Genomic DNA, 13,994 nt, shown 5'->3' on the forward strand with positions numbered 1-13,994 from the left:
CACAGTATTTGAATGCTTAGTGTGAGCAGTGCAGAGTATTGAGTGCTTTGGAGAGTTCAATGAATGTAAAAGACACAGATATGCTGTCAAGGAGCTTGCAATCTAACAGTTGAGAGCGGCTGATTATACATATTTAGAGTCCACTGGGAGCATAAAGAAAAGTAGATACACCTAGTAGTGACAAAACTCTGGAAAAAGTAATCGGTTAACAGAGGTGGAGCATGTAAATTGATATTATATGCCCAGGGAACTAATGGTTACTGTTTGGATGATTTGACCATGAGCAGTGGAAATTTGTTGGGGAATGTTTCCTGGAGGAAATGGGTTTTCAGGAAGGCCTTGAAGGTGAGAAAGCTATGGAAGATGGACTTTTAAGGGTGGGAGTTTCTTGTAATAGGGAGGTTGTGAGCAGGAGATCTGAAATGAGAAAGATGAAAGTAAAGTACAGGATGAAGATTAACTCTGATGGAGAAGAGAGTGAAAATCAGCATGGTGCAGTGGATAGAACACAGGCCTGGGGGTCAGAAGGACCTGGGTTCTAATCTCACCCCTGCCGTGTGACATTGGGCAAGTCACTTCTCTGTGCCTCAGTTAGACCATCTATAAATTGGGGATTAAGACTGTGAGCCGCATGTGAAACATAGATAATGCCCAACCCTATTAGCGTATATGTGTCAAGTGCCCGGAACATAGTAAGCTCTTAATTCTATTAAAAAAAAACAAAACTAGGATGTAGTGGGTGAAGAAAAATCTCACTTAAAGAGGATAGACTCTAAGGGAAAGTTTTGAAGCCAATGTTCAGGAGCCTGTTTTGTGTAGGCTATCTACAAGGTTGAATTCTGATGCTGAAATACCATTAGACACATTTAGTGACAGATGCAGTAACTTCCACTCCATTTGTTTCTTGATTTTAAAATTTGAAATTTTTAAAGAAAGATAGCAAACTGGTTTTGTTGGTAGATTAATAGGATGGCCTGTACCGATTAGTAATCAAGGAATTAGTCTACTATAAAAATAAACTATTAAAGTTTTATCTCAGAAGCACTTTATCTTTAACAGCAACTATAAAGGAGAAAACATATATCTCAAGAATTAAAAGAAAAAAAAATGGAAGCCTTACTTCCTGCCTGTGGAGAATAGGTTGCTGGATTTTCAAATTAAAGAATTATCCATACCAGAAATGAACAGTCAATTATGAAAATTATTTCTGAATAGCCAATTTGCATATCCCTAATTGTATTCATTCCATTTGAAAGCCTGAAGTTGGTATTTATGATGTTTTGATTGATTAGTAATGCATTTGTGTTACTAATGTTGCCAACAAGATACCTGGTAAATGGTTCTTTGAGTATCTCTTCTGAACAAATGTTTTTCAAAATAAGTGTTTGCTTCATTTAGGAGGTGAATAAAGATATAAAATCTCGTTATCAAAATATTTTCATTAAGGTATTAAGGTACCTCTTTGGTTTTACAGTGTCTCAGCCTATAATAGATTGACTTAGATTGAAATTATACTTGTTTAGCTCATAATTTAATGTGAAAAGGATCTGTTTGCCAAAGTGAACATACAAGCCTTCTCTTCCTCTAGGTGGTTTTAGCTAATTGTTGGAATTATAAACAGATCGTTCTGAATATGTTTATACAGAAGACTATCTTTTTGTTTCCAGTGAACTCCCCCATGTACTTGGTATAGTGCTCTGCACACAATAAGCATTCAACACGTACCATTAATTGATAGGTGAAAATGAAAAACTATTTGGGACCGATGCATGTTGGTTTTTTTTTCATTTCCTCCAAGGAGGAAACTCCTCAATCTTCTTCAAAAACTCATTCTAGTCTTTTGTCTGCCCAGGAATCAGGAGTGTCTTCCCTATTTCTTCCCTATTTCCACCCAGAAGTCTTTTCTGCCTTGATTGAAGATTATTGTTTTTTAGTGGACCTTGAGAATAACTGGTCAGCCGCCTTCCCCTTAAAGCTAAGGAATAATAGTTTACCAACTCTGTGATCATTTTTGTCATCCTTCCTTGGGTGGAGATTGTCTTATTTTAAAGTTTTAATTTTTAATTTTTACTCATTTAGACATTGTCAACATTTAGGTTTTTTGTGACAAAAAATATGTTCAACCTCAAAAACTATCAGTCAGAGCTTCCGAGAAAAACATGTAGAGCTTAAGGTTCACAAGCAAACATGAAGGTGTACTGCACACCTATATACTCTGTTGGGGTAATGGAAGAGGTCATAACAATGCCCCCACAAGCCTAATAATAAAAATAATGATGATGACATTTGCTAAGCACTTATTATGTGCGAAGCACTGTTCTAAGCTCTGGGGGGGATACAAGGTGATCAGGTTGTCTCACGTGGGGCTCACCGTCTTCTTCCCCATTTAGTAGATGAGGTAACTGAGGCAAAGAGAAGTTAAATGACTTGCCCAAGGTCACACAGCAGACAAATGGTGGAGCCGGGATTAGAACCCATGACCTCTGACTCCCAAGCTCATGCTCTTTCCACTGAGCCACTCATTTTCAGGTCAGGTGGAGAAGATCACCCCACTCATCAAAAGGGATGTACAAAAATGGGGTTCAACATAACCTTACACATTCCATAGTGTGAAATGTAAAATCAGATAAAGTCCTACTGATTGCAGAGGTCTCACCTGTTCTCCCTTGGACTTTTTGCCTTGCAAAATTAAACCTTAATCTGAGAAGACAAGAGGGCAAAAAAATGAAAGGAAAAAAGACCTAATGAACATCCACATTCCCTGTTATACTGGGAGAAAACTTTTCTCTTTTATTAAAACTTGAGCTTTGTGTGGTAGCTCTCCAATACAAAACATGTCATTTAAATGTGCCCTTCTGCCAGGCTTAACCTCTCAAACACAACTGTTACCTACCTCACATCAGCCCCAACAATATAATTCCCTGGAGCCTCAGGAGAGAGCTTCCTTCCTGTTTTCAGATTATAATTTGTGACTCCATCACCTTTCCATCCCTGCTCCTTCTTTTCACATCACACACACACAAACACTTGTGATGACAGGGTTGAAGTCGTAACTAAAGGGCATTTTTATGATATTATAAAGAGTATCTTCACATTTTCAAAGAAAAGTATAATCCTACAACTAATCAGGGCCAATATAAGATTCTTATTTCATAAAAGCAAACTTTGTTGTTCATTTGCTTACAGCTGATCGCAGTGTTTGATGAACAAGAGCCAATGCATAAAATTGACAGCTCTGGAGGAGATCGACCCAGCCCAGACACTTCGGAGACAGAAGTGGCTACCCAGCTCTCTGCCTTTCAACCAATTGGGGGAGAAATCGAAGTCACACCTTCTGCTCTGAAATTAGGTATGTGCCTGTCGCCCAGTGATATCTAGAGGTGATAAACACAATGTCGCACCCGGATGATTATATTTTCTTACCTCTACCTTCATCTTAGTAGCTTGTTTCCATATTTTCCGCCTTCATTTTGATGTTTTTGAAACATCAGTTGAATAGCTTTTGTGATAATGTTTTGATAAGCATAAGAATAACAATAAGAACTGCGGTCTTTGGGCTCCTCGTATGTGCTATGTGCAGGGGTAGACACAAAATCAGCAAGTCCCAAGTGGGACTCACAGTTTAAGGAGGAAGGAGAACAAGCATAGACTCCACATTTTGCATTTGCAGGAACTGAGGCATAAGTGACTTTCCCAGGGTCACACAGAAGACAAGTGGCAGAGCTGGGATTAGAATCCAGGTCCTCTGACCCCTAGGCCTGTGTTCCATCCACTAAACCACTCTGCTTCCAAGTATTAAGATTATATGGGATGCTGTGCCTTGAACTGCAGTCCTGTTTGTCAGTAGTCCAGTAAATTAATGGCATTGGGAAATATTCACCTCTGTCCTGAAAAATATGCATTTGAACCTTTAAGGAACACAAAGCAGAGAAAAAAGACTCCATTTTTTTAAATTTCTCTTTGCCTAGCTAGGTTGAAAACTTTCCAAAGAGTTTTCAAATTTTAGTTTTGAATTACTTTATTATGACATGTTCAAACCAGAATACTGGGGATTTTATTCTGGAGTTTCCTTCTGGTTAAGTTTGTTTAGGAGATTTGATTTTGAATAGAAAGAGAAAAAGAAAATGCCTAGTTTTAATGGTTTCACTGAAATTTTAACCCTCATCGAACAAGTGGAAGCTTACCAGTGTCACTTTATCCTTTATTATTTCCTTATGAATATATGTAACATTCAGTTTAAAGATATATGTTGAGTAACATGTCTCAGGGGTTCATTTCTAGAATTCATTCTAAGATTATTCTTAATACTTTATGCACATGCAAAATTTTGGCAGCAATTCAAAGTACCTGCTGCAATGTAAATCTTGACAGGAAATAGGAATCTAGGTCCATATGTCAAAGGAAGCTGAAAAGTAAAGAGTATTTAAAAAGGTAGAGTAAGCGTACTCCTTGTGCTTTATACATTATTGCAATGTATATATTCTTCCCATATGAAATATATGTAGCTCTGTCCCACTGAAATATTGCACATCCCTGGCATGTTTGGACAAGGCAGGAGGCATATAGACAACTAAGAAATAGTTGTCTTTCTTTTTCTTTCATTATTTCTAAGCTAGAGCCAGGTAAATGAGATCTGTCCTTTTTGAAGTTGGCCAGGGGCAGTTTTGTGTATGCTTGTGGTGAATGCAACATAGATGTGACTTCAATCAATCAGTTGTATTTATTGAACGCTCATTGTTTGCAGAGCCCTGTACTAAGCACTTGGGAGAGTACAACGCAACAGTATAACAGACACATTCTTTACCCACAATGATTTTAAAGTCTAGAGGGGGAGACAGACATTAATATAAATAAGGTCATGGGTTCTAATCTTGCTCCACCACTTGTCTCCTGTGTGACCTTGGGCAGGTCACTTCACTTCTCTGGGCTGTTACCTTATGTGTAAAATGGGGATTGAGATGTTGCAGCCCATGTGGGACGGGGCCACGTCCAACTGATTTGCTTGTATCCATCCCAGTGCTTAGTACAGTGCCTGGCACATAGTAAGTGCTTAACAAATACCACAATTATTATTTTTATTAGTCATAATAATAAAAAATAAATTACGGGTATGTGCATAAGTGCTGTGAGGCTGGGATGTGGGGGTGAATAAAGGGAGCAACTCAGGACAATGCAGAAGGGAATGGAGGAAAAGGAGATGAGGGCTTAGTCAGGAACTGAACGTTTTGTAGAAAAATGATCCAGGCAGCAGCGTGAAGTATGGACTGGAGTGGGGAGAGACAGGAAGTCAGGAAAGAGGCTGATATACTAATCAAGGTGGGATAGGATAATTGCTTGGATTAATGCGGTAGCAGTTTGGATGGCGAGGAAAGGGCAGATTTTAGCGATGTTGTGAAGGTTAAACTGACAGGATTTAGTGATAGATGGACTATGTGGGATGAATGAAAATGGGGAGTCAAGGGTAATGCCAAGGTTAGGGGCTTGTGAGACAGGAAGGATGATGGTGCTCTCTACAGTGATGGGAAAGTCAGAGAAGGGCAGAGTTCGGGTGTGAGGATGAGGAGTTCAGTTTGGGCATGTTAAGTTTGAGGTGAAGGCAGGACTTCAGTCGTGCTACCACCAGATCCAGATTTGCATAATGGGTATCTTTGTATCATTATGCAAATGATATGCAAGCAATATAAGGCAATAAGGGAGAAAGAAGGTGAAAATTACTCCTGTCTGTTTCAATTATCTTTTTCAAAAACTAGCACTTAATCTTTGAAAGTCTAAACCACAAGTTATTTCTCTGCTTAGGATTTCTTTCACCTTTCACCCTGACTTCTTACTATGTAATACCCTTGACTCTTATTAGTAGAAAAATATATTTTGTCAAAATCTCAAAGGAGTTTAATTTTGATTGCAAGGAGAAAAACAGAGGTGTATGTTTTAGGAAGCTAACTGTCAGCCCTTCCACAGCTTCCTTTGGTATGGGGGAGTATCTCCAACCAATCCCTGATGGCATCCATGCAATAGTCCTGTGAATTGCTTGATTTTCTGGCTCAACCTCTGATTCAGGTCAACCAGAAAATCCCAAAGAATGGAAAATCTAAACTGTCTGTTGTGGGGAAGATGGGAGGTTCTTCAAGCCTTGTGCATTTTCTGAAATGCAAGGGTAATAATTGTGGTATTTGTTAAGTGCTTACAATGTACCAGGCACTGTTCTAAGTGCTGGATAGACACAGGATAACCACCCTGGATATAGTCCCTGTCCCAGATAGGGCTCACAGTATTAATCCCCATTTTACAGTTGAGGGAACTGAGGCCCAGAGAAGTGAAGTAACATGCCCAATGTTAGACAGCAGATGAGTGGTGGAGCCGGAATTAGAACCCAGGTCCTTCTGGTTCCCAGGCCCGTTCTTTAGCCACAAGGACACACTGCTTCTCCCTGAAAAAGAGAATCTTCCGTCACTGGCTGTGAAAACCACAGCGTTTATCAGGGCTGGACATTTGAAGCCCTGTTTATCGCACAAGCCCTTCTCAGTACTGTGAGTCTCGGAGCAAAGTCAGAAGACTCTACCTTTGGGGCGCTTCTGATATTTACTTCTTATGATCCTCTCCACTAAAACAGGCAGAACAGGTATAATCCACATCTTACTAATCAATCAGTCTATCGAGTGCTTACTATGTGCAGAGTACTGTACTAAGGGTTTTGGAGAGTACAGTATAACAGTTGGTAGACACATTCCCTGTCCACAATGAGCTTACAGTCTAGAGGGGGATACAGACATTAATTGTCTTGTCTTATGCTGTCGAGTTGTTTCCGACCCATAGCGACACCATGGGCACATCTCTCCCAGAACGCCTCGCTCTCCATCTGCTGTCATTCTGGTAGTGTATTCATAGAGTTTTCTTGGTAAAAATACGGAAGTGGTTTACCATTACCTCCTTCCACACAATAAACTTGAGTCTCCGCCTTCGACTCTCTCCCATGCCACTGCTGCCCAGCAAGGGTGTGTTTTGACATGTAACAGATTGCCTTCTACTCGCTAGCCATTGCCCAAGCTAGGAATGGGATCTGCTTGACTTTCCCTCCCGTAATAGAGAGTGGCAGGGTACTGGAAACTCTCCAGGTGCGACCTTATGTATGTTTGTAAATATTTATTACTCTACTTATTTTATTAATGATGTGTATGCAGCTATAATTCTATTTATTCTGATGGTACTGACACCTGTCTACTTGTTTTGTGTTGTTGTCTGTCTCCCCATTCTAGACTGTGAGCCCGTTGTTGGGTAGGGACCGTCTCTATATGTTGCCAACTTGTACTTCCCAAGTGCTTAGTACAGTGCTCTGCACACAGTAAGCGCTCAATAAATACAATTGAATGAATTGAATGAATGACCTTGAGAGGAGACAGATATTAATACAAATAAATAAATCATGCACATGTATGAAGATCCTATGCATTAATAGTCCTGTGGATGAATCAACTGCTGAGGGAGTAACAATCCATTGAGTATCGTGGGCACATGAAAATGTCGTTGGTGTTAGAGTGGCAGAGCTAAGACTAAATCTCAAGTCTCCAGACTTCTAGTCCCAAGCTGTCTTCATTAGTCTATGCTATCTCCCTAAGGCATTAAAGAAATGTTGGAAGATTCAATGTTTCCTACTACCACCCAGCGTACGGGGTAACCCAGTGGATAGAGCACAAGCATGGGAGTCGAAAGGACTTGGGTTCTAATCCCAGCTCTGCCGGTTGTCTCCTGTGTGACCTTGGGCAAGTCATTTAATTTCTCAGTTACCTCATCTGCAAAATGAGGATTAAGACTGGTAGCCCCATGTGGGGCAGGGACTGTGTCCAACATTATTGCCATGTATCTAATCCAGTCCTTAGAACAATGCTTGACACATAGTAAGTGCTTTAACAAATACCATTATTATTATTATTATTATTAATATTATTATTATTATTATCCCCTCTAAGACCAACGTACTCACTGTGCCTCAAACTCATCTATTTCGCCTTAAACCCTTTGCCCATGTCCTGTCTCTGGCCTGGATTGACCCCCCTTTCATATCTGATAGGGAATCATTTTCTCTACCTCCACAGCCTCATTAAAATCACATCTCTTCTCAGGAGCCTTCCCTGACTCATTTCCGATGCTGCCTCTCTGTTCTGCACCATCCTTTCACCTGGATTTGTACCCTTTATTCACCCCACCCTCAGCCCCATAGCACTTATGTACATATCTGTAATGTATTTATATTAATATCTGTCTCCTGTTCTAGACTGTAAGGTCCTTGTGGGCAGGAAATGTGTTTACCAATTGTGTCATACTGTACTGTCCCCCAACTGCTTACTTCAGTGCTCTGCACACAGTAAGCCTTCAATAAATATGGTTGATTGATTGCTTGATTCGTTGCTCAGTGTTTCTAACTGGGCTTCTATAAGCCTTTAACAGATTTATCTTGTCTTTCATTTTGTTGTATGCTAATTTTCAGGTCATTTTACAGCAGTTAATTGGGAATCATTCCTTCTGCCAGTTTTGTCAAATGTGTCATCCAGCAGAGCTGTGTTTCAGTGAACATTAGAGAACATTAGGAAAGTCAGTCAGTCAATCCTATTTGACTGAATAAAGGGAATGAATCAGGAAAAGGGTGCCCTCTGGCTCGTGTGAACACACCATCTTTGTAAGATCTCCAGACAAAATTAATCTATCAATGGTATTTATTGAGGAAGACACTATACCAGGCTTTTGGGAAAGTACAGAGAAGCAGCGTGGCTTAGTGGAAAGAGCCTGGGCTTTGGAGTCAGTGGTCATGGGTTCAAATCCCGGCTCCACTAATTGTCAGCTGTGTCACTTTGGGCAAGTCACTTAACTTCTCTGTGCCTCAGTTCCCTCATCTGTAAAATAGGGATGAAGACTGTGAGCCCCCAGTGGGACAACCTCATCACCTTGTAGCCTCCCCAGCACTTAGAACAGTGCTTTGCACATAGTAAGTACTTAATAAATGCCATCATCATTATTATTATTACAATTCAATAGCGTTGGTAGACATGATCCCTGGCCACTAAGAGTTTACAATTTAAAGGGATTATAGTGGTATTGGTATTATTGCTCCATGTACATTTGCCTGAAAGGCACTGAAATTCAAATTCGTCTGCAATTTTAGTTCATAGTGCTGACTAATAAAGGAAAGGGAGGTGGGTAAATTTGAAATGCTGTTGTAAAATTAGTTTTTGTATTATCCACAAATTTCACTGTTCTATTTGTTTTTCCTGACCACCCCCTTCACCATGAACAGTCAAATTCTGTGAAAATAAAATTAAATGAGGGTGAAAGAGCTGAAGAAGGATGGAAAGCAAAGTCATTCTTCAAAGTTTTGCCTTTGATTTTTTTGGTAACTCTTCATTGGCTATTCTTGGTGGTTAAAAGGTAAAATCCAGAGGTGCTGATTTTACTCTTTTTAGAGGATAAAGCAGAAATACAGAATACATTTTCTGTAAGAGAAATCATGGAAAAATACCTTATGTATATTTTTTAAATTTTATTGTTGGTAGCTAACGTAGGAATAGAACTGAATTTATGCCATGTTTCAGTTAGTGCTGAGAACTATAATATGCAAAATATGAATATATAAATTGAAGATGTAATAATGTGGTGTAAGCCTTCTTTAAAATCACACCCCTCAATGTTGGAATTAAATGTAAATTTAAGAAAGAATATGTAAATATTATGGAAAATTTTCCAGTATTTGTTTTACTATGAGTGTGTACTTTTCATAGCATGAGCTATTTTTCAGAGTGGAAGTGTGTGACCGAAACCTAAAAGAATAAGTAAATCTGGTATTCCTACCTCATCTCTCTTCCCCGACCCCTGAAATAATATATTCACCCACCGTGTTTATACATCAACTTCAAGTCACATTTGGGCTTAAAAATAAAACTCTCCAGGTTCAATTCTCTGTAAATAAACTCAGCAGAGTTAAAAATGGAGTTCATAGTGGAAGTGCCAACAGACACTCAACAATAACTCCATTCCAAGGCATCGTTTTGCTACACAATTTGGCAATTCAGATTTTTGGCACAAGGAAACCTTATTTTAACATAATGGATTAGGGAGAGGAATGAATTTAGAGCCATAGGATCAATCCAAGGTGATCCCATTTAACTTGTTTCCATAGGACTATTTATATAGATTAGAAAAGTAAGCAAGTGGAAGGTTTACAGAACTCTTCCAAAATTGTTCATTAAATAATTGTACTCTGTTTCTTAGCTTGAGAGTTTTTAAATACTGCTGAAGTAATCAGAAAAGCATTAAATACTTTTCTGAAATGTAATTTTGATTTGATCTAGGATCTACGTGATTTGCTATACTATGCTACTGGCATATGCTATAATGAAATGGAAAGTATGCACAGTTTGAATAGGGTAGTAGTTAAGTTTGTAATCTGGGATCAGGCTACAAATACCTTGTGGATAGTGAAAGAAAATCAAGTTTCATTTATTAAATCAATTTTTTAAAATTCATTCATTCATTCAATCATATTTATTGAGTGCTTACTGTGTGCAGAGCACTGTACTAAGCGCTTAGGAAGTACAAGTTGGCAACATATAGAGATGGTCCCTCCCCAAAAGCAGGCTCACAGTCTAGAAGGGGGAGACAGACAACAAAACAAAACATATTAACAAAATAAAATAAATAGAATAAATATGTACAAATAAAATAAATAAATAGAGAAATATGTACAAACATATATACGTATATGCAGGTGCTGTGGGGAGGGGAAGGAGGTAAGGTGGGGGATGGGGAGGGGGAGGAGGGGGAGAGGAAGGACGGATCTGTATTTTTTAATGGGTGAGATCTGCACAGGCAAGCAAATTGGCACACAGGCAGATGCCAGCACATACCTAGGCAGATGGACACAAATGAACACCGATGGGCATGTGTACACATAATAATAATAATAATAATAATAATAATAATAATAATAATAATAATAATAATTGGCATTTGTTAAGCGCTTACTATGTGCAAAGCACTGTTCTAAGTGCTGGGGAGGATACAGGGTGATCAGGTTGTCCCACGTGGGGCTCACAGTCTTAATCCCCATTTTACAGATGAGGGAACTGAGGCCCAGAGAAGTTAAGTGACTTGCCCAAGATCACACAGCAGACATGTGGCGGAGCCGGGATTCAAACCCATGACCTCTGGCTCCCAAGCCCGTGCTCTTTCCACTGAGCCACGCCACCTCACCTGAAAGAACCAGTGCCCACCAGCAAGCCCAGCATTCAGATTCAGCCAAGAGTTATCATAGATGGTATTTTCACGTGTAAGGTTTATTTGGTCTACCCCCATTCTCTCCATCTCTCTCTTTTTTCAATCTCTTCACCCTTCTTCCTTTCCCTCTCTTTCCTTCTGTCTCATTTTCTTGCTTCCCCTCTCTCTCCATCTTAGGGCAGTGCAAGGGGGCAGAGGGAGGCAGCCATAAAACCAGACTGAGAAGAAGTAGATTGGGTCAGGGAGAGTGAAGGGAAGGAATTGAGAATCCCATTCAGAGAGGAGGAGTGGGAATAGGGATGGGATTCCTGGATGAGGTGGATAGAGAGAAAGAGGGGAAATTTATGGATCTGGATGAGAAACAAGAAGCAGAAACTGGGGTGATGTGGGCAGCAGGAGGAAGGAAAAGTGTCTGTTATATTGTTATATTGTACACTCCCAAGTGCTCAGTACAGTGTTCTGCATGTAGTAAGCACTGAATAAATACAATTGATTGATTGATTGAGATGGGTAAAGGAAAGGAAACATATGCCCTCCATCTAGGGGAAGGGCGATGTGAAAGGGAAGAGTGGGAGGGGAAAGAGGGAAGTGCTTATCTCTGCTGGTATGGTCCATGTTCACTGCCCCTCCAACTGGGGCTGATCAATAAGTCGGTTTAATAATAATAATAATAATAATAACATTTATTAATAATAATGGCATTCATTAAGCACTTAATATGTGCAAAGCACCGTTCTAAACACTGGAGAAGTTACAAAGTGACCAGATTGTCCCACCGGGGGCTCACAGTCTTAATCCCCATTTTACAGATGAAGTAACTGAGGCACAGAGAAGTTAAGTGACTTGCCCAAAGTCACACAGCTGACAATTGGCGGAGCCAGGATTTGAACCCATGACCTCTGACTCCAAAGCCTGTGCTCTTTGCACTGAGCCACGTTGTTATTCTATTTATTTAATACTCTATTTATTAAGCACTTGCCATGTACAGAGCACTGTACTAAGCGCAAGGGAGAATACAATATAACAGAATAGCAGTCACGTTCCCTGTCCACATCGAGCGTACACACTGGAGGCTGATGGAGGAAACTTGGCAATTTCTGCTGCCTCTGGCCCCTCTTCCAAGCCTGCTCCTGTGAGACGCAGAACTCAACCTGCTACAACAGCAACAGCTTGGAGAGCAGGGAATCTGTCGGTTCTATTGTTATTGTCTACTCTCCCAAGCACTTAGTAGAGGGCTCTACACTCAGTAAGCGCTCAGCAAATACTGTTGACCTGCTGACAGTGATGGGGAGGCTGGAAACCAGCTCGCCTGAGCCACTGTGGCAGCAGCGGTGGTTCCCCAAGCTATCACAATAATTGCAGTATCTGTTAAGTGCTTACTGTGTCCCAAGCACTGTACTAAGTGCCGAAGTAGGTACAAGATAATCATGTCTTATGATTATAAGAGAAGCAGCATGGCATAGTGGATAGAGCACGGGCCTGAAAGTCATAAGATCATGGGTTTTAATCACAGCTCTGCCACTTTGCTGCGTGGCCTTGGGCAAGTCGCTTGACTTCTCTGTGCCTCAGTTACCTCATCTGTAAAATAATAATGTTGGCATTTGTTAAAGTGCTTACTATGTGCAAAGCACTGTTCTAAGCTCTGGGGGAGGATACAAAGTGATCAGGTTGTCCCATGTGGGGTTCACAGTCTTAATCCCCATTTTACAGATGAGGGAACTGAGGCTCAGAGAAGTTAAGTGACTTGCCCAAGGTCACACAGCAGGCATGTGGTGGAGCCGGGATTCGAACCCATGACCTCTGACTCCAAAGCCCGTGCTCTTTCCACTGAGCCACGCGGCTTCTTAATGGGGATTAAGATTGTGAGCCTCATGTGGGACAGGGATTGTGTCCAACCCGATTTGCTTGTATCCACCCCAGTGCTTAGTTCAGTGCCTGGCACAATGTAAGTGCTTATCAAATACCATAATAATAATAATAATAATAATCACTGTTATTATTATTATTATTATTATTATTATTATTATTATTATTGTGTCAGACAGACTCCCTGTCCTACTTGGGGCTCACAGTCTAAGGAGGAGGGTGAATTTGCATTTAGCCCCCATTTTACAGATGAGGAAACAGAGGCACCGAGAAATTAAGTGACTTGCTGTAGGTCAAAGAGCAAGCAAGTGGCATAGCCAGAATTAGAACCCAGGTCCTTTAGACTCCCAGGTTAATGCCCTTTCCACTACACCACAATGCTTCTCTTGCTTCTGTGGTGGGGGATTAGGAGCCCTGCAGTTTGCGTGATGATGATGATGATGATTTGTTTTTGTTTGTGCTTACTGTGTTTGCGGTATTTGTTAAGCGCTTACTATGTTCCAAGCACTGTTCTAAGCGCTGGGGTAGAAACAAGGTAATCAGGTTGTCCCACATGGGGCTCACAGTCTTAATCCTCATTTTACAGATGAGATAACTGAGGCATAGAAAAGTTAAGAGGCTTGCCCAATGTCACACAGCAGACAAATGGCGGAGCCGGGATTAGAACCAACATCATCTGACTCACAAACCCATGCTCTTCCCACTAAGTCAAGGGAGTGTAGTGGTGTTTGTGTGCATGCATGTTTGCTTGTGTGCACAAACCTTTCTCAGACCGTGAAACTTTGTCCATTCATTCATTCATTCCATCGTATTTATTGAGCACTTACTGTGTGCAGAGCACTGTACTAAGCACTTGGGAAGTACAA

The 13,994-nt window shown here is 40.5% G+C and overlaps 1 protein-coding gene across 1 annotated transcript in view; it reads left to right on the forward strand.

The window, feature by feature from the left end:
- The window catches only part of PARD3B (par-3 family cell polarity regulator beta), a 994,526-nt gene that overhangs the window by 322,033 nt on the left and 658,499 nt on the right, over window positions 1-13,994 (forward strand). Inside the window, exon 3 of the mRNA XM_038749054.1 lies at window positions 3,187-3,349. Within this exon, the coding sequence (XP_038604982.1) occupies window positions 3,187-3,349 (163 nt within the window). The remainder of the gene's footprint in view (window positions 1-3,186; window positions 3,350-13,994) is intronic.

Source organism: Tachyglossus aculeatus, chromosome 7 (assembly GCF_015852505.1).
Source record: "Tachyglossus aculeatus isolate mTacAcu1 chromosome 7, mTacAcu1.pri, whole genome shotgun sequence".
NCBI classification, from domain to species: Eukaryota; Metazoa; Chordata; class Mammalia; order Monotremata; family Tachyglossidae; genus Tachyglossus; species Tachyglossus aculeatus.